This window comes from Oryza sativa, chromosome 6 (genome assembly GCF_034140825.1).
Source record: "Oryza sativa Japonica Group chromosome 6, ASM3414082v1".
Classification (NCBI taxonomy): domain Eukaryota; kingdom Viridiplantae; phylum Streptophyta; class Magnoliopsida; order Poales; family Poaceae; genus Oryza; species Oryza sativa.
In genome coordinates, this window is record NC_089040.1 from 3,043,484 (window position 1) to 3,062,110 (window position 18,627).

Genomic DNA, 18,627 nt, shown 5'->3' on the forward strand with positions numbered 1-18,627 from the left:
TTTGGAGTGCTTCCATGGTTCAAACAGTGGAGGCTTAAAGACCTCTCCGCCTCTACGTTACGTCTGACACTAGTCACATTCTTGGTTAACATATTTTGAGATAGAGGGAGTAAGTATGAATTGAGAAACGATTTGATTAGGCTATTTTGGACGTTAATCCAATTCACAGCGTGTACCAATATTTTTTTATTTGGTTTGTTTCTGCCCGGCGAAGTCCTCTGGCCTCCCTTATTTAAAAAAAAACATATTATGGGCTGTTCATTTCTCCTAACAATCCTTGTATCCATGAAATGGTCAGAATGACAAAAGTTGCAACGGTTTACAAGCAAGTCCACCAAATTAAACAATGTACCTTCACCATTAGCCGTGTGTTGCTATCATTGTTTCTGAACTTGTTGTAATGGCCCGTAAGCAGGAGCTCTTATCTTAAAAAAAGCTCAGCTCGATCGTGTATTGAATTTCATTGTCCAAAGAAAACATTACATGACAATACGGTCGATACATGTATTATTCATCCAATCTTTCTAAAGAATCAAAACAATAATAACCGAGACATTTATAACCTCAAACATTTCTCCAGCAAATAGCACCGTAAATTAAAAAAAACGCAACGAAAAGGAATTCAAATTCTCTTTCTCAAATCAGTAATGCGAATTTTTTGCGATGATGAGTCATTCGTCGAAGGACTTGACGGGGTTGTTTGGATCCATGTCGCAGAAGAGCGGCAGGTCGGCAGGGAGCGCTTCGAGGCCAAGGCTGGCGTCCTTGAGCGCGAACACCACCTCCTCGAACACCACCCTGTTCCCGCGCGGCGTCAGGTGCAGCCCGTCCCTTCAAATTTCGCGCCAAATTTCATCAGAGCGGGTATAACAGTAAACTATAAACCAATTATAAACACATATTGAGAAGAGAAAATAGAAGAGAAAATAAAAGGCAAACTACAGATTTGTAGCTATTTGAAACACGGACTCCAAAACATAATGTATATATGATAGGTGGGATCATATATTAATAATGTAGTATATGTTTATAGATAATTATTATATAAATTAGTTGTTAACGTGATTTGAGGCTAGTAGTTAGCTACAGTACTAAACTTGCTCTCAGCAGCTCATCACAAGAACAAGGTGATGAGGTGTTTGCTTGATTTGCTTTGATTTGATTACCTCAAGAATGAGCTCTCCCAGCCGGGGAATCGCTGCATCTTGGACCAGATGTCGATGACCCTCAGCCCGCACTCCGCCGCCACCTCGACGCAGGCGCGCGCGTACGCGCCGGCCGACTCGTTCGTCCTCTCCGGCAAGCCGGCGCAATCGCCGCCGTACTGGTACCTGCACGCGCGCGGCGGCGCGCCATTGGTGATCCATTCTTGCATTGTGTTCGACGATCGAGAAAACCAATAAAATTGATGCAAGATGAGAGCGATTGTGTATACCGGACACGGGCGGCGTCGTGGACGGGCGGCGGGGTGATGAGGATGACGACGACGGAGGGCCAGGCGGCGGCGAGGAGGGCGCAGATGGCGCGGAGGTTGTCCCTGTACTCCGGGAGCGGGACGTGCTGGAGCGCGCTGGCGCGGCCGGGGAGGGAGGCGTCGTTGGCGCCGAAGCAGACGGTGACGGCGGCCGGCGGCGCCGCCGCCCCCGCCGCGCCGGCGACGACGGCGCGCGCGGCGACCATGGCCGCCCACCGCGTGTTGTAGCCGCTGTACCCGCGCAGCACGACGTCGGCGGAGCGCGAGTAGTGGTTGGCCAGGTGCGCGCCCCACCCTCCCTCCCCGAACGCCTCCTCCGTGATCGAGTCCCCGAACAGCACGATCGACGGCCTCATCTCGTAGATCGCTACACTGATCGATCAGCTCGATCGCGTGCGTATATATAGGCAGCGAATCCATGGCGGCGGCTCACGTACGTCGACGTACGTCGTCGGTTCCGGAATCTTGGACACATGGGCGCGCGGAGCGGCGGAGGGGTGGGAGGCATGGCGTACGTGCAGGTGAGGCGGGCATTGTGCCGCGTCGCGCGTCGGGTACAGGTGCAGTGGCTCGGGGGAATCGGGCTCGCGTCACGAGAGAGGCCGCGTTGCGCGGGCGCGGCCGCAAAAGTGGACCGGCCCGAGGAGAGGGCGAAGGGGGGGCCACGACTCAACTTGGGTTGGTGGGCTTGGGCGTTGGCGTGCAGTGGAGTGGAGTGGAGTGGAGTGGAGTGCGGATGCGTCCACCCGGCCGGTTTGTGGCGGTGAACCTGGACGGGACATGCGATTTGGGCAGAAGTGGGCGGCCGCTGTGACCAAGGAGGCCTACGTAGACGAGTGGAGTGGTCTGATCTGGGCCTAACAAAATGGATCTGATGGGTCATGCTATGCATCGCTTGGGAATTTTTTTTATTTTTAATTTTATTTATTAAAATATTTACAGAAATAATTTTCGGTTTGAGAATTTTACAAAACTAGTCGCCCATCGCTTTCTGGGAAAAATTGCACTCCCAGAGAGCGTTTTTCCGACGTGGTAGCCGGCTGTTGGCTTGTCATAACGGTCAGCCACCAAGGGCGCTGAAATTTTGCAAGCCGCCCCCTTGTCGCCCTCCCAGAGGGCGATTTTTGCTCTAGAGGGCCGCTTGCAAAAGAGCTAAGAGGGCTGCCTGGCATTTTTGCAGGCAGCTCCCTTACTGCCCTCTAGGAGGGCTATTTTGTACTGTACGGGAGGAGGTGACATTTTGCAGGTGGCCCCCTTTAGCTCTCTGGGTGGACGATTTTCTACTATGCAGGCAGACCCTGCACAGTAAAAAGTCGCCCTCCCAGAGGGCTATAAGGGGGCCGCCTATAAATTTCCCATCCCTCGGTGGCCAACCGTTACAGGAGGGCCATCGGCTTTCTGCCACGTTAGTAAAATCGCTCTCCCAGAGGGCGATGGACGACTAGTTTTGTAAAATTTTCAAATCAAAAATTATTTCTGTAAATATTTTAATAAATAAAATTAAAAATTAAAAAAATTCATCGCTTGGTGCGGTTCTTTATTTCAGTATGTATCATTCGTTCTATACTAAGTTCATTTGTACTTATGACTTGGAGTAGCTTCCTTCGCTTATCTCAAAGTTATACACTAGTGTATTTTCGGAGTAACTATTGCATAGGAATTTATGAAAGTAGGGAATGATTTATTGGGAGTAGATAAAGTGAGCAAAATTCCACCCATCCTAGAATACAAAAGATTTTTTTAAGGGGAATAAAAAAAATTAGTCGGATGTGACACATCCTATACTACGAGTCTGAACAGAAGAGTCTAGCTTAGATTGGGACACATCCGACCAAAATCTCATATATTTTTGGACAGAGAGAAATTATATTGGGATTTGATAAAATATGAATATTCTAGTTTTTGAGATTTTGTATTTGTATATGTGAGATTAGTTAAAATGAACTTATTTTGTAATTGAGGTAAGATACCATGGAATGGGCTGGGCTGATCTGGACAAATGCTGCCTTTGACCATTATCCTGGACGTCACTGTAGTGTAAACATAATCATTTTTTTTTCAAATAAGCTGTAAACATAATCGTACACTTTAAACTGCATGTCTATCATGTTTTTGCGACACGAGGACGGATGGCTGATAATTAATACTGGAACGCGAGATACGATTAGACAAAAAAATTGCCAAACACAATGGCACCAGTACAGATGCGTATACCCGATTGTTGATGTGAACCTGGACCTGTGCCGAGTACAACAGCAAACGGCCGACGAGGCCTACGTCGACAGTGGAGCGGTCTGGGCCTAACAAGACGATTCTGCTTTTGGAATGGGTTGGCTGAGCTGGGCGTGCAACCATTTGACCCCTATCTTGGTTGTGGCGGTTGGTACCGTCAATACTTCATTCTTCGTTTTCCTTGAGTATATATTTTTCAAACTGCTAAACTATTTTTTTATTATGTAAAATAAATTATAAAACAGTTGTTTTAAATAGCTATATTGATTTTTTTTTTAAAAAAAATTTCCGATACTTAAGTCCCCTCTCCTTTACTTCATCCTCCCTCCTCCGTTACCTTTTCTTCTTCCTCATCGGCACCACTATGAGCTTGAGCGCGCCTGTCTCCTCCTCCTTCCCCATGGGTGGCAGCATCCACAACCAGCGGTGACCCTGTTCGGCGGCAGATCCGTCACCGCCCTGACCCAGCTCCCTCTCCTCCACCACGTCCTACCACTGTCGTTGCAGCGGCCACCACCAACCCTCCTCTCCCTCGCTCCTCCCTTTCCCCCGCCACCACCAAACCCACCGCCGCTGCTGCGGCCTCTTCTCCAACCCTCTCTAAATCCAATGTCTTCCTCACCCCCCTCTCTCTCTCTGAGATCCAGTCACACCAGCCTACCTCACCTCTCTCCAGCAGCGGTGCTCGGTGGAGGGGACGAATATGGCGGTAGCGGTGCTTGACAACGCGATGTCTGGGCTTCGGCGTGGCTTTTCCACCCCCTCCCCTATCCCACATATGGCGAACAGGCAGCAGCTTGGGGCTCGGACTGTGGATCCGGCGGCTTGGGGTGGTGGATCCAGCGATGACTCGGGGTGCAACCGGCGCATCCAGCGGCGGAGCCGGGCACAACAATGGATTTGCGGAACTTTTTCGCTCGAAAATCATATTTTCCTGGCGGCCAGGCATCGGATTTGTGATTTTTTATTTTGTGATCAAAAATCATTTTCCCTAACAATCAGCGTAACCTAACTGTGGTGAAGTTCCGCCTGTAAAGATGGTTCATTTTCATTGGCCTTTAGTTGCTAGCGGTAGCGCCGGCCGTCATAGAGAACGCAAAGTAGCCGTCAGGAAAAACACTTTGTTTTTAAGTAGTGTCGGTTTTCTTCGATGTTGCATGCAGTGGTTACTTTAGTGTTGCAATTAGTATTTTTAATGTTGCATCTGTTTGAAATATTTTTAGTAAGTAATAAATTATTTTTTACTAAATGATAAAACTCCGTTCGACGTTTTTCTTCAAATCAAGCGTACAACTAAATAACCTGCATACTTCTAAATTACGGCATTATAATCTGATATGGTTGATTTTAACATCAAATTAATCAAACGTACGCACTACAATGACAAATCCGACAAACTCATGCAGTATTTTATATGCGTAGTATATATAGACAGATACATACATTTCACTAATCAACATCCTGCCTACCTTTACTGAAAGCAACGCACACTGCTCCAGAGCACCAAAGGTTAGCTAGCTGAATCATAGATGGTCCATGATCTAAACAAAGATCTAAATACTAGCCGTGTTGACTAATTACATGTACTGATTACACATTTATACCCGTAATAATGCATCATGCATGTTAAGCCATGCAAAAGCTGATGGTTACGTGTACGCGATCGATAATTATTGATTTAAGCCTTAACGAGCACCACCTGCAGTGACCCTGAAAACATCCAACTCACCTACATACTATACACACTGTCAGCACAGCTACCTGCATCCACCGACCGTCTGCACTGATGACTGATATATATGTTGACTGCCGAATGAAGAAGGAGAAGAAGTTGAATCAAACTTCGTCATCAATCAGCAGCAGCAAACCTCCAACAGAAATGCAGTCACCTACATGCATCCATGATCCATGTAGGAGTAAGCAATTATTGTCTTTTTTTTAATCCTTTTCCTTTGGTCGTTGTATAACTTTACTTCATTAGCTTGGCCCATCTTGTTTTTGCTGCTACTGTTCTCTCCGGTTTAGAAGGTAAGATGATATTCTGTTTTTTTCATACTGAATTTATCGAAAAATGTAATGACATCTACATGACTTAAATAGTTTTATTAAGTCCATCGTTTCCTTCAGACACTTATTAAATAGGTAATTTGGAACCATACCATTATAATTTTTCAAAGTTTAAGATATGGCATCGGTATCTCAATGGCATGTAGAACCCACATGAGTCAATGACATGTGGGTCAGGATGTCATATCTCAAATTTTACAAAATTATAATGGTATGGTTACAATTTTTCCTATTAAATATAGTGTTAAAATATTATTACGTCTGTTCTATAGACTTAATTAAATTTAAATTAAAAAGTTTGACTTATAACAAAACCGAACCAGCTTACATTCTAAAAATGAGATAGCAACTAGCATCTGCTCTCTGCAAAGCATTCAATCACATGTGTAAACAATGTTGATGTAGATTAGTTCCCTGTTTCTCCCGTTGACAATGGTCTGAAGTACTGATCTGAACATGCTGAAAGAAAAAGAGTTAAAAGAACACATATGTAAAACAGTTAGTTGGGTTGTCCTGGCATGATGATGATGATGATGGCTACAATTAATCTCAGCTGTTATGATGCCTATCGAGTCAGCAATTCAGGCATCCCTGTGAACTTTCTAAGTGATGAAACCACTGTGTGCCGGACACCCAGCTAACCATGGTCCTGCAGCCTCAGCTGTAGTCTGTAGATCGACCTCCTTCAGCTACAGGTTTCAGGCTCTCTGCAGGATGGATATCCATCCATCCATCCATGTGATGTAAATGCAATGTACTTTCACCAGAATGATCGGTCTCGGGCGATCTCGCATTGATTTTTCTTCTTCGTGAATGTCCGGTTCGATTCTTCAGGGTTTGATTGCACCCATCAGATTTGAGTTCTTTTCAGATTATTAGAGCTATTCGAAAATAACATTGTTTTCTAGTGTATTTGTTTTATACCTCTGGTCTGATTCGACCATCTGAGGCAGAAGAACTTATGCCGTCTGATCGGAAAATGAACTGTTAACCGTCCAGATTTTCTCAGATGCATCCATAAACTGAACCTCTGGTATAATCGATTGCTTTTTATAGATTTTCTCAAACGGTTAACCGTCCATTTTTGTCCTGTAAGATAGGATCAACCTTAAAGCTAAATAAACCAATTAATTAATCAACGGACGTCGCTTCCAGGTAGGTAACATGTTGCTGCCAGATTCATCTCTGAACTTGACACATTAACCGCCCCAATTTGTGCCGACTGTTGATCGATAGCACTACACGTTCATCATGCGAGTGATGAGTTGCTCTTGCTATTTTTCAACCTGTCAATTTCGATCGAAACTGTGAGGCTATTGGACACTTGGATTACATTTGGATTATCTTATGATCAATGTACACAAAGCTGTACCCTCCCAGGATGCAATGCATTATGCATGCACGTCGTTGCAGCTAACCACGTATTGCACTAATATTCTCCATTTAGTACCGTCTCGATCGATGGATCGTCGGTTGCATCCATGCATCATCCATTGGAATTCAATTCTCCAGCTCATGATGTGAACATGTCACCCGGTGGATTAAGCAATGATTCATGGAAGGACAGAGGAAAGCTCATCAGCTAAAGGTTTTAAGGAAAACAAAACATATTAGATCGATGCAACTAGAAACCACCAAAAAGGTATACCGTTTTACAGTAGTATCTATTGGTAGTAGAAACACTACTTCACGAGATCGGTAAAATTAAATTCTCTTAATCGAACAAATTGCAGCTAGCAAACATATTTATACCTGAATATTCAGAGTTTCAGACATCTCATTTTCAGCATCAACCACAAATTGCAGGCAGAGTACCAAAGCTCTTTGGTTGCTTCAACTCGACCCTAAACCAGGGCGTTAGAAAAGGGAAATTGAGTTGTTAGCAGGAGAGAGAGAGAGTGAGTTAGTTACATTGGAAGGTTCGCTTGCAAAACACAGTATCAGATGCCGCAGAAAACGACGGCCATTTTGCACAAATTGCTCTGCATCAAGTCCACGCTGCGAGTCGCTGCAGCAGTTCGTGGTACTGGAGCGCTTGTCCGTTAGCGAAACGAGACGTTTCTGCGAGTACCCTAGTACTACACCACACTCGCCAGCTTCTCTCATCCGATTCGTCGATGATATTTTTTGTTTTTTAATATACGATGATATTAACTTTAAGATTGGTTATTTGTTAAAAAAACTTAATGTTTGTATGTCTTATAATAAAAACCGACGATGTAATTTATTTTTATTATCCAAAAATTTGTTTTATTAAAAAATATGTAATTACCATTTATTTGTTGTGATTTGTTTTTATAATTAAACGTATTTTAAATGTGACATATATTTTTTATATATTTGTATAAGATTTTTAAATGAGAATGTTGATTAAACGTGTATTTAAAAGTTAATGATTTGGTATTAGGAAACCAGAAGGAGTAGTACTGAGTTAGCAGGCAGATAATTACAGCTGACAGATTAAACAAATACAGTGATCCACTGATTAGATGCTAATTGAGCTTTCCTCCTGGGAATGTGTGACAGCTAGAGGAATAAGGAATCGAAGTTGTCAAAAGATGTGCTTTGACATTGGTCTTGTAGACAGAGGTCTCATGTGGATAATCTTGTAAATTAATTAGTAGTTGTTGAGCTTTGCTCATGTCACATGCATGATGGAGTTATCTGCATCCATCCATGCAAAGCAAATCAGCAAATGCATGATATATTGTTGCAAGATGTTGATCTGAATGATGGTAACACAATGGCATATTATTTCTCTCTCTGGATTAGCCTGAACTCTGAACAAACAACATATGTCACAGCTTAATCCATTCTCTGAGGTTGACACATTATGAGTGACAAAACTGTGACAAACTGACAGCAGATGATGGTTGATATTAGATCAAACAGTCTGACTAACTGATGCTTCAGTTAATCAGTTACACTTTTTTTAAGAAAAAAGAAACATAGTTTTCTCACACTTTGGCTAATAACTGACTGCATGGCCCATCCACTCATCCAGTGCCAAGTTAGCTCAAAGAATTGACAAGGCATCCAACCTATCCCCAAATAATAGCCAGTGCATGTCACTGCCTTGCCCAATACTGAACTAATTGGAGTTGTTGTGCCCTACTTTTTTATGTTGAAGTGTAGGCATCAATGGAGATTCAAGTACTACAAATATAACCACCACTTCAAATTCTTCCCTATAAAGTTAAAGCATCCCCTATATCTTTATAGAGTTGGTATACATATATAACTATATTTTTTTATTTCTTTTTAACTATATAAATCATGCGCATAATTTTGGGATAGTAGATGCAGACTCATGCTGTTGCTGACAATGCTGCTTGACCTGCTAGCAGTTTCCCAATCCTGGAAAAGAGGAGGAAGAAAGGTAGGGTGACGTCTAATTGACACAAAGGATCAAGGGAGGTGATGATCAGTGCTGTTTAGCTGGATGATGCTGAAATGAAGCAACTATCTTAGCTAGACTAGCTTTCTGTTTCATCACAGGCAAATAACTTTTTGGCTACTGATATGAATAATGACTATCTGACAATCATAATGCGTTTGTGGAATCATGCAGCATGTAGATGAGAGCGAGGGTGCTGTTTTGGATGATAGAGTTGGATTACCTAACAAAGTTCTTGATAAATACTAAAAAGCTTTTTCAGCAGTTACAGGCAAGTCAATAACACCATGCATGACAGATTGACAGTTATGAATAGCAACCACTCCTGCAAGTACACAATTCAATGTTCAGGAAGACTAATGCTGGTAGTAGTAAATAAGGAGAAGTGTTTCTTCAGATCCCAAATTAAATCTTTTTCAGTTCTCAAACAGTAATGGCATGAATTTCTCTACTGAGAAGCAAAAGCAGACATCATGTAGACATGTAGTGACATCCAGAATGCATGGATACTTCATCAGAGTCGACAGCCTCAGGTTGCATTAGTACTCCTACTTAATTTACTAATCACTCACTTCCAAGTTCGACAAAAAATGAAAATTGTTCTGCAGGCATTAGTATATTTGTACTTGCCAAATAATCAATCCAAAAGGCTATTCCAAGTGTTAAAATAAGTCAGTGGAATACATGATTAGGTGCCTCTTTTCAAACTTTCAATTATGAAACATACTGTCCTAGAGTAGCACCAGCGATGCTGGTCCAACTCAGATGTATTGTACACACATTCAATCATTCAGTTTTTATTACGCATATAATGAAAAGACGACGAAAATATAAGCCACATTGCCGCGTCCACTAAAGCAGTACTACTAAATTACACAGGGACTAATCAAACTGTTAGCAATTGATCAGGCAGCAAATTGTCAGAACTCAGAAAACATCTTATGCAAAAAGGAAATTAAAGCACATACATCAAAAACAAATTAAGATGTTGCATCAAAAGTGTGTAGAAACCAAAAGAAAGGCAAAGATTCGATACTGATATGATCAAACACGAGAGTAGGAAACAGGAGGGAAAGAGAGATGAACGAGAAAAGAAATCAAAAGCTGTTCATCCATGCATGCAATTCATGCACAACAACCAGGTGAGTAAGTTGAAGGTGGTCGTAGCAGACTAGCAGTAGTAGACTAGTAGTTAAGTTTAAGCTCGAGGTGGGCTAATGGCGAACAGCTACGTGCTAACCTACCATTAGCGAGGTGTATATAAGCTCACGGAGTCCCTGCAGCATCTTGCATTGCCTCATCCATCCATCAAGTTGGTCATCGAGCTCGAGCTGAATCTAAACCTTTGCAACAATGGCGGCGCGTGTTGTTGTGGCGTTCGCGGTTGCGTCCGCCATGTTCGTGGCCGTCTCCGGCCAGAAGTTCAACGCCATCTTCAGCTTCGGCGACTCCATGTCCGACACCGGCAACCTCTGCGTGAACGGCCCCCCCGCCGGCCTGACGCTCACCCAGCCTCCCTACGGCGAGACCTTCTTCGGCCGCGCCACCTGCCGCTGCTCCGACGGCCGCCTCGTCGTCGACTTCCTCGGTGCGCCGCCGCCGCCGCCGCCGATGATTCTTGTGGCGCGCGTTTGTTTCTTCTTGTTTTTTCAAATTTTCCCTCCAAAAAAAAGCAGAGCAAACTCTGCTTTGCTCACTGCTGTTTTGGCGTGCGTTTGCAGCGGAGAAGTTCGGGCTGCCGTTGCTGCCGCCGTCGAAGAGGGGCGGCTCCGACTTCCGGCGAGGCGCGAACATGGCGATCATCGGCGCCACCACCATGGACTCCGGCTTCTTCCAGTCGCTCGGCATCGGCGACAAGATCTGGAACAATGGCCCCCTCAACACCCAGATCCAGTGGTTCCAGCAGCTCATGCCCTCCATCTGCGGCTCATGTAATCCCCCCCCCCCCCACAAAACCTCGCCGCCGGCGAGCCGCCATGAACTCCGATCATCTCATTCTGATCTGCTGGTGCGTGCAGCTTGCAAGACGTACCTGTCCAAGTCGCTGTTCGTGCTCGGCGAGTTCGGGGGCAACGACTACAACGCGCAGCTGTTCGGCGGGTACACGCCGGAGCAGGCGGCGGGGCAGAGCGGCACCATCGTGGACGGGATCGGGAAGGGGGTGGAGCAGCTGATCGGGCTGGGCGCCATGTACGTCGTCGTCCCCGGCGTGCTCCCCGTCGGCTGCTTCCCCATCTACCTCACGCTGTACGGCACCTCCAACGCCGGCGACTACGACCAGTACGGCTGCCTCACCCGCTTCAACACCCTCTCCTCCCGCCATAACTCCCTCCTCCAGGCCAAGGTCTCCTCCCTCCAGAGCAAGTACCCCTGGGCTCGCATCATGTACGCCGACTTCTACTCCCACGTCTACGACATGGTCAAATCCCCCTCCAACTACGGTAAGAAAAAAAAAATCCTCAACACAAACACTACAAAACGGTAATATCGTTCCAACGGAATAGCCCATATCAGCATGACACCTACGTACCAATTGAAGGAGACTACAGAACAATATACTTTTGTAATGGAATAGCTGACATCAACACGACATTAGCATGGTATCGTAGGTACGGATCTAGTACCTAGATATCGTGTTAACGTCATCATGATGTCAGCTAATCCATTAGAACGGTATATCGTTTTGTAGTATTTCTGGTACGAATTATGACGTTAGCGTGATATCGTGCTTGGTACCTATCTGGTACCACGGGTACCAGGTCTGCTACCTATGATATCGTGCTGAATCCATGCTCGCATGAGCTATTCTGCTGGAACGGTAAAGCGATAGTAGCGGATTTTCTTGGATGGTTTGAAGTTTATGAATGATTAATTCGACGGTTTTTTGTGATGAATTTGCGCAGGGTTTAGCACGAATTTGAGGGCGTGCTGCGGGGCGGGAGGAGGGAAGTACAACTACCAGAACGGCGCGAGGTGCGGCATGTCGGGAGCCTACGCGTGCTCCAACCCGTCGTCGTCGTTGAGCTGGGACGGCATCCATCTCACGGAGGCGGCGTACAAGCAGATCGCCGACGGGTGGGTCAACGGGCCCTACTGCCACCCGCCGATCATGCCCTAGATCATCGCCGGCGGCGGCGACGGCGGCCGGAGGATGGCCGGCTAGCTGCTGCTGATTTGATTTGTTTAGCAGAAGAAGAGAAGAAAAATGGATAGCAAGAGGAAGAAGAAGACATCTTGCGATCGACTGGGAAATGAATAAGATGGTGATTAGTTGATTTTCGTTGTGGGTGGTTAATTTGTTTTTGTTTTAGGTAATGCACATTTGTGTAGTATGTATGAGATTGGGAGGCAATTTAATTATGTGTTGCAATTAATTAATTAAATCTTAGTAATTTGTTGCATGGTTTGGTTGGAGATGGTCACATACGCACATGCTGGATCCGGATGAAATCATAAATGCGAGCAAGATCTTATCTAAGCTCATCAACTTGGTTTGCTGCCATCTCAAAAAAAGAAAGAAAAAAACTTTAATACAAGTTAGGAATCCTGGATCGCATGACCACATGCTTGTATGGAACTAGTGAATGAATGCTTCACCTCCTTTTCTGGTACAGAAACTATGCTACACAGAGTGAGTGACTGTGCATGTTGCTTTGGAGTTTATTTACAGGGAAAAAAAAAACAGTTTCTTTATTAAAGAAGTTTGGCCAAACTTTAAGTCTGAATATGATGCATGCACCCCAGTTTTAGATACCAAACCAAAATAATGCAGGATCCCTTTTGGTTCTGTCTGTTTTTTTTTTTTATTTTGGCTTCTCCACCTTACTGTCCAAGGCTAACAAACTCTTCTGCAAGAACAAAATTAAGCATCTTTAAGCCTGTACTTACTACTACTGTTACATGCTAAAGAGTAAAGTTTGGCTTAAAATCAGTTTCTTTATGAAGAGTAAAGATATAGATTCCAAATGCGGTGCCTTCTCCCTGATCGATCTACCAGGTTGCATATGATTGAATGATGCAATGCCGTGTAGTACTCTGAATCGCCATTGAATACTGTGTAGTGTGTACCCAGATGAGCCACCAATAACCATCCGAATTTCCTCTCTCCTGTACGGCTGTACGTGACAACAACGGCAGAAGGAATAAGTTTACTTTGACTCTCTTAAACTCTTAAACCAGTGCTTAAACCACAATACTAGATATCTCGACTCATAACTATTAATATCGGTGTAATTTAACTCCCTCGATAATTTTGGAGGATGCTTTCATTAACGTGACGTCCACGTGGCACTGTTGACCTGGTCTGTGGCATTGACATGGCATAAAGTCAATGCCACATGCCAGATTAATACCGTCATGTAGACGCCACATCAACGAAACCGCTCTTGAAAACCACCGAGTTAAATTGTACCGGTTTTAATAAGAGAAAAACTATGGGATGGTGTACCGTCTCAACGGTATAGTTTATAATTTATACTTACCAATCACTCATCGATTCTTTCTCTCTGAAAGCATGTCGTGTGCTGTCCTTTCACATGGAGGCTGCTGACTAGTGACGACTGACGAGAGGTCTCTTTTCTCCTACAGTACAAAATAGCTATGAAATACTCTAATACAACACTACTTCTACACCTCTTTAGGTCCATATGGGTCTCACACCTGCTTCAACTAGCAAAGTTAGAATTAAGCACTAGAGCTAGTAGCATGAGCCTAAACAAAGCATGTCAGCAAGTTAGAATTAAGCACTCAGCGGCACATGAGCAAGTTTGGCTGTACTTTCTGGCCTAGCTATGCATGGTCCATCTTTTTATTTGATGGTTGAATAGAAGTATATAACCCATAAATATCAGAATTAGTGGTATCACGTCTGAAGTCTCCTACCATCACACCCTATATTTGGTATCAGATCCGCTACTAATATGTATTAACCTGGTATATAGGTATTGGATCCGGTACTCATAGGTATCAAACCCGACCTAGGTATCGAATCCGGTACTTATAGGTATCAAACCCAATACTTAGGTATTAGACTTGGTATTCATAGGTATCATACTCGGTACCTAGGTATCCGACCTAGTACGTACAGGTATCAGAATTGATACTCATAGGTATCAGATCAGATACCCGATACCCAGGTATCCGATCCGATACTCATAGGTATCATACGAGATACCGGATCTGGTACTCATAGGTATCAAACCTGACCTAGGTATCGAATCCGGTACTCATAGGTATCAAACCCGATACTTAGGTATCAGACTTGGTATTCATAAGTATCATACTCGGTACCTGGGTATTCGACCCGTTACGCATAGGTATTAGAACAAATACTCATAGGTATCAGATCAGATACCCGATTCCCGAGTATCCGATCTGGTACTCATAGGTATCAGACGCGATACCTAGTTATCGGATCCGGTACTTATAGGTATCAGACCCGATAACTCGGCATCAGATCTTGTATTTATAGGTTTCATACTTGGTACCTAGGTATTCGACCCAGTACTTGGATATCAGATATGATAATCTAGCATCTATATATCACATACTAGAGTTTCTAAGATGTGGTATAACCAAGAGCCCAACATGACATATCTAATTAGAATACATTGTATCCATATATAATTTAGGTAATTATTTGTCTGGTCTAATCCATGCATGGTATAGGACACATGCAAATAGATGCAACCCATCTTAAACACATAGCTAGGCTACTAGGCTCTGCCATAATAAGTACCCTACATGGCTAGGGTACGGGACTACTAGTAGCTATTACAGGGATTTGACATGCACAGCAAGCTAGTAGTACTTTCGGTTTTATTTAATAGCTAGGCTAGTATCAAAGGCAGGACAGGCATGCTGGGTATTAGCTAGCTGTCAGGAACAAGACTATACACTGATACACATAGCAAACATGCGTGATGATAATCCTAGCAGCACGCGACATACTCGGGAGAAGCCGGCACGCGGGGCCGCGTCATGGGGGATAAGCGGTATACCATTCAACGGTATACCGTTGTGTAGTCTTTCTCTTTTAGTAATTAGGGAGTCGAGATATCCCGGTATTGTGGTTTAGGGATACGAATTAGATTAAGCCTCTAGTTAAGGGAGTCAAAGTGAACTTACTTTACGGCAGAACACTTTCCGGCCGAGATAGCCCAGTAAGGCCCATGGGCCTTGTCGTGCCGGCCCAGCCCGGTCTATCGGTTGCAACATGCAAACGTTGCGCAGCTTAGCCTTAGCCCAACGATGACGACGAGATATCAGACGTGTACGTGTGTACAAAAGCACAGCAACAATGGCGGCGAGGTGACGTCACTGCTCATTAAACCAACCAAGACCAAGTGTATATAATGTAAGTATGCCACTGTCTCGCGTCGTCACTGAGCTGTGGCGTTGCGAGTGATGGCGCGGCGAGGAGGCGCGCTTGCCGCCGCCGCCGTCGACGTCGTCGGCAGCGTGCTGGTGGTTTGCTGCCTCTGCTGGTGCGCCGTGCAGCCGGCGTTGGCCGGTGGCGTCGGCGGCGGCGGCGGCGATGGTGGGATGAGGTGCAAGTACAACGCCATGTTCGTGTTCGGGGACTCGCTGGCGGACACGGGGAACATCTGCGTGAACAAGTCGGCGGCGGCGACGCTGCTGCTGACGTTCGCGCAGCCGCCGTACGGGATGACCTACTTCGGCCACCCCACCTGCCGCTGCTCCGACGGCCGCCTCGTCGTCGACTTCCTCGGTAAGCACACGCATCCGCCGCCGTCGCCACCGCCGCCATTGCTGATTGATGCCAAGATTCGCCTGCATTGCCAATGCAGCGCAGGAGCTGGGGTTGCCGCTGCTGCCGCCGTCGAAGCGGAGCGCCGGCGGCGGCGACTTCCGGCGAGGCGCCAACATGGCCATCGTCGGCGCCACCGCCCTCGACTTCGACTTCCTCAAGTCCATCGGCCTCGGCTACCCGATCTGGAACAACGGCGCCATGAACGTCCAGCTCCAGTGGTTCCACCATCTTCTCCCCTCCATCTGCGCCACACAACCACAGGGTAAAAATCAAATTCTAAATCTGAATCAAAATTCAAATCGATCGAATTACTCCCATTTTTTCTTCAGCTAATCAATCGCTCACGAGCTAATTACTCTAAGTGTTCATCAGGTTGCAGAGCCTACTTGTCCAAGTCACTCTTCCTGTTCGGCTCGCTCGGCGGCAACGACTACAACGCCATGCTGTTCTTCGGCTTCACCGTCGATCAGGCCAGGAATTACACGCCCAAGATCGTCGACACCATCATCACCGGCGTCGAGGCAATCAACCAACCAACCAATGAATCATCCAGAAAATGTTGTTCACTTTCTTGGTCGATCTGATCTTTCGCGCGCGATTGCAATCGTTTGCAGAAGCTGATTGCGATGGGCGCGGCGGAGATCGTGGTGCCGGGGGTGATGCCGGTGGGGTGCTTCCCGCTCTACCTGACCATGCTCCGGAGCAGCAACGAGTCGGACTACGACGAGCACGGATGCCTCCGGCCGCTCAACGATCTGGCCATCCACCACAACGCGCTGCTGCAGGCGAGGCTCGCCGGACTCCAGGCCAGGTACAGGTCGGCGGCGGCGGCGGCGCCGGCGCCGGTGAGGATCATGTACGCCGACTACTACACCATGGTCGCCCAGATGCTGCACACGCCGGCGCGCTTCGGTAACGATTAATCGATCTTGGAGAGGCATGTTTGGTTTGAGTTGGTGGTTGTGATCTGATGTGATGGGGGTGGCAATGGCGGCGGCGGCGGCGGCGCAGGGTTCAGGAGCGGGATGACGGCGTGCTGCGGCGCCGGCGGCGGGGAGTACAACTACGAGTTCGAGGCGCGGTGCGGGATGAAGGGCGCGGCGGCGTGCCGTGACCCGTCGAGGCACGTGTGCTGGGACGGCGTCCACACGACGGAGGCGGCGAACCGGCTCGTCGCCGGCGGCTGGCTCAGGGGACCCTACTGCCACCCTCCCATCCTGCACCACTAGAACCATCGATCAACTGCACCACCTGCCGCCGCCATGGATGGATGCATGAACCAAACCAAGAAAACACTAGGCTTAATTAATAATCAATCAATTAATCATCATCTCTTGATCCAAGTCAAGTGTAGCCGCAGAACGAACTGCAAATTTGCAAAATCGATATGGAAGAAATGATTTTAATTAGTCCGTACTAATTGGACACTTAATTTGCTTAATGCGGGCCGTGTTCGTGAAGGAGTCCGAGTCCGAGTCCGAGTCCGACGCGAACTGGGAAGAGCTCCCGATATAAGCACGCGCGGCGCCGCCTCGACGATGCATCTCTCTCTCGATCAATCGTTTCGCATTCGCCGATCGATTCGCCGCCGGGAGCAGAAGCAAGAAAGCAAGGGCATCGTCGGCGTCGGAGTCGGAGATGGGGAAGAGGAAGTCTCGGGTGTCGAAGATGCTGGCGACGGCGAAGAAGGCGGCGCCGAAGCTGGAGACGGCGTTCAGCTGCCCGTTCTGCGACCACGGCGGCGCGGTGGAGTGCAGCATCGACATCAAGCACATGATCGCCGAGGCCTCCTGCTTCGTCTGCCAGGCGCGCTACTCCACCACCGCCCACGCGCTCACCGAGCCCATCGACGTCTACAGCGAGTGGATCGACCAGTGCGAGCTCGCCAAAGCCGCCGCCGCCGCCGGCGACGACGACGACGACGACCACCACCACCACCACCGCAAGACCAAGCGCCGCAGCTAAGCTAACTTAGCTGACGGCGGCAGAAGAGCTAGCAGAGATGTAACCGTGCTGCAATTGATTTGTCGGACAATTTTCTCTGGCTCGAATACAGTAATTATTGTGTTGTAACTTGGTTTTACCATTGTAATCGCTGTGGATTTGAATAAAATTCAGTTTGTTGGGATTTGTTGTTCATCTCCGGTTCCCTGAACGTGTATTAGGAGAAGCACTTGAGTACGCATTTGATGTAAACGGAAAAAAAGAAGATAATAGTTGTATGTGTGCAACTAGAAAAAATAATTATATACTCCCTTCGTTCCTATCCCAAGCCAAATTTATTCAAGTTATTAAACCAAAGATTTTCAAAAAAAAATATATTAACATATAGAACACCAGATTACTTTCATTAAATCTACGACCGAATAATATATATATTTATAACTTGAAAAGATGCCCGTGTGTTGTAACGGGTGAATGCTATTATAATTTTTTTATTATTGTTATACGGTTTGGCTAGGGTGAAATCCACTGTGGGAATTCGCTTAGATATTTTTTTTCTAGAAAATCATGAGCTGCAATTAGGAGTTCAACATTCATCTCAAGTTAGCATGCAAGTTTTTTAAAAGGGATTTCTTATATGACTTCTTTTGTATTTTCAAAAGGAAACGAACTTAAAATCCGACTAAAATACGAATTTGTATTTTCAAAAGCGAACGAATTTAAAATCAGCTCAAATACGAA

At 46.1% G+C, this 18,627-nt stretch overlaps 4 protein-coding genes across 5 annotated transcripts; 3 read left to right on the plus strand and 1 right to left on the minus strand.

Annotated features, from left to right (window-relative positions):
• Positions 1-422: 422 nt before the first annotated feature.
• LOC4340179 (GDSL esterase/lipase At5g45920) lies at positions 423-2,011 on the minus strand. Its single transcript, XM_015785577.3, has 3 exons — positions 1,436-2,011; positions 1,167-1,331; positions 423-831 (listed from the first exon to the last, which is right to left on the minus strand). Exons 1-3 carry the CDS (start codon positions 1,828-1,830, stop codon positions 672-674), a joined length of 720 nt encoding a protein of 239 aa, XP_015641063.1. The 5' UTR covers positions 1,831-2,011; the 3' UTR covers positions 423-671.
• A 7,938-nt stretch (positions 2,012-9,949) lies between these two features.
• LOC4340180 (GDSL esterase/lipase At5g45910) lies at positions 9,950-12,571 on the plus strand. 2 transcript variants are annotated; one of them, XM_015785576.3, is made up of 4 exons: positions 9,950-10,758; positions 10,892-11,101; positions 11,189-11,611; positions 12,074-12,571. In XM_015785576.3, the coding sequence occupies exons 1-4, from the start codon at positions 10,524-10,526 to the stop codon at positions 12,286-12,288; spliced, it is 1,083 nt and encodes a 360-aa protein (XP_015641062.1). In that variant the 5' UTR covers positions 9,950-10,523; the 3' UTR covers positions 12,289-12,571. The 2 variants fall into 2 exon arrangements, with proteins under 2 accessions (XP_015641062.1, XP_015641061.1); XM_015785575.3 differs by having other exon boundaries at positions 10,892-11,611.
• A 2,961-nt stretch (positions 12,572-15,532) lies between these two features.
• Positions 15,533-17,351, plus strand: LOC4340181 (GDSL esterase/lipase At5g45910). The gene is made up of 5 exons (XM_015786629.3): positions 15,533-15,900; positions 15,980-16,204; positions 16,315-16,463; positions 16,557-16,854; positions 16,954-17,351. The coding sequence occupies exons 1-5, from the start codon at positions 15,576-15,578 to the stop codon at positions 17,169-17,171; spliced, it is 1,215 nt and encodes a 404-aa protein (XP_015642115.1). The 5' UTR covers positions 15,533-15,575; the 3' UTR covers positions 17,172-17,351.
• Positions 17,352-17,430: 79 nt separating this feature from the next.
• LOC107281212 (transcription elongation factor 1 homolog) lies at positions 17,431-18,081 on the plus strand. Its single transcript, XM_015786635.3, has one exon. It carries the CDS (start codon positions 17,581-17,583, stop codon positions 17,905-17,907), a length of 327 nt encoding a protein of 108 aa, XP_015642121.1. The 5' UTR covers positions 17,431-17,580; the 3' UTR covers positions 17,908-18,081.
• Positions 18,082-18,627: the final 546 nt, after the last annotated feature.

Excerpts from the sequence above, each read along its gene's own strand:
- LOC4340181 (XM_015786629.3), top strand. The coding sequence starts at position 15,576 with ATGGCGCGGCGAGGAGGCGCGCTTGCCGCCGCCGCCGTCGACGTCGTC. Across the intron at positions 15,901-15,979 it reads CCTCGTCGTCGACTTCCTCG|CGCAGGAGCTGGGGTTGCCG; the intron begins GTAAGCACACGC and ends TTGCCAATGCAG. Across the intron at positions 16,205-16,314 it reads CTGCGCCACACAACCACAGG|GTTGCAGAGCCTACTTGTCC; the intron begins GTAAAAATCAAA and ends AGTGTTCATCAG.
- LOC4340180 (XM_015785575.3), top strand. The coding sequence starts at position 10,524 with ATGGCGGCGCGTGTTGTTGTGGCGTTCGCGGTTGCGTCCGCCATGTTC. Across the intron at positions 10,759-10,891 it reads CCTCGTCGTCGACTTCCTCG|CGGAGAAGTTCGGGCTGCCG; the intron begins GTGCGCCGCCGC and ends GTGCGTTTGCAG. Across the intron at positions 11,612-12,073 it reads CAAATCCCCCTCCAACTACG|GGTTTAGCACGAATTTGAGG; the intron begins GTAAGAAAAAAA and ends GAATTTGCGCAG.
- LOC4340179 (XM_015785577.3), bottom strand. The coding sequence starts at position 1,830 with ATGAGGCCGTCGATCGTGCTGTTCGGGGACTCGATCACGGAGGAGGCG. Across the intron at positions 1,332-1,435 it reads CACGACGCCGCCCGTGTCCG|GTACCAGTACGGCGGCGATT; the intron begins GTATACACAATC and ends GCGCGCGTGCAG. Across the intron at positions 832-1,166 it reads TGGGAGAGCTCATTCTTGAG|GGACGGGCTGCACCTGACGC; the intron begins GTAATCAAATCA and ends CGAAATTTGAAG.
- LOC107281212 (XM_015786635.3), top strand. The coding sequence starts at position 17,581 with ATGGGGAAGAGGAAGTCTCGGGTGTCGAAGATGCTGGCGACGGCGAAG.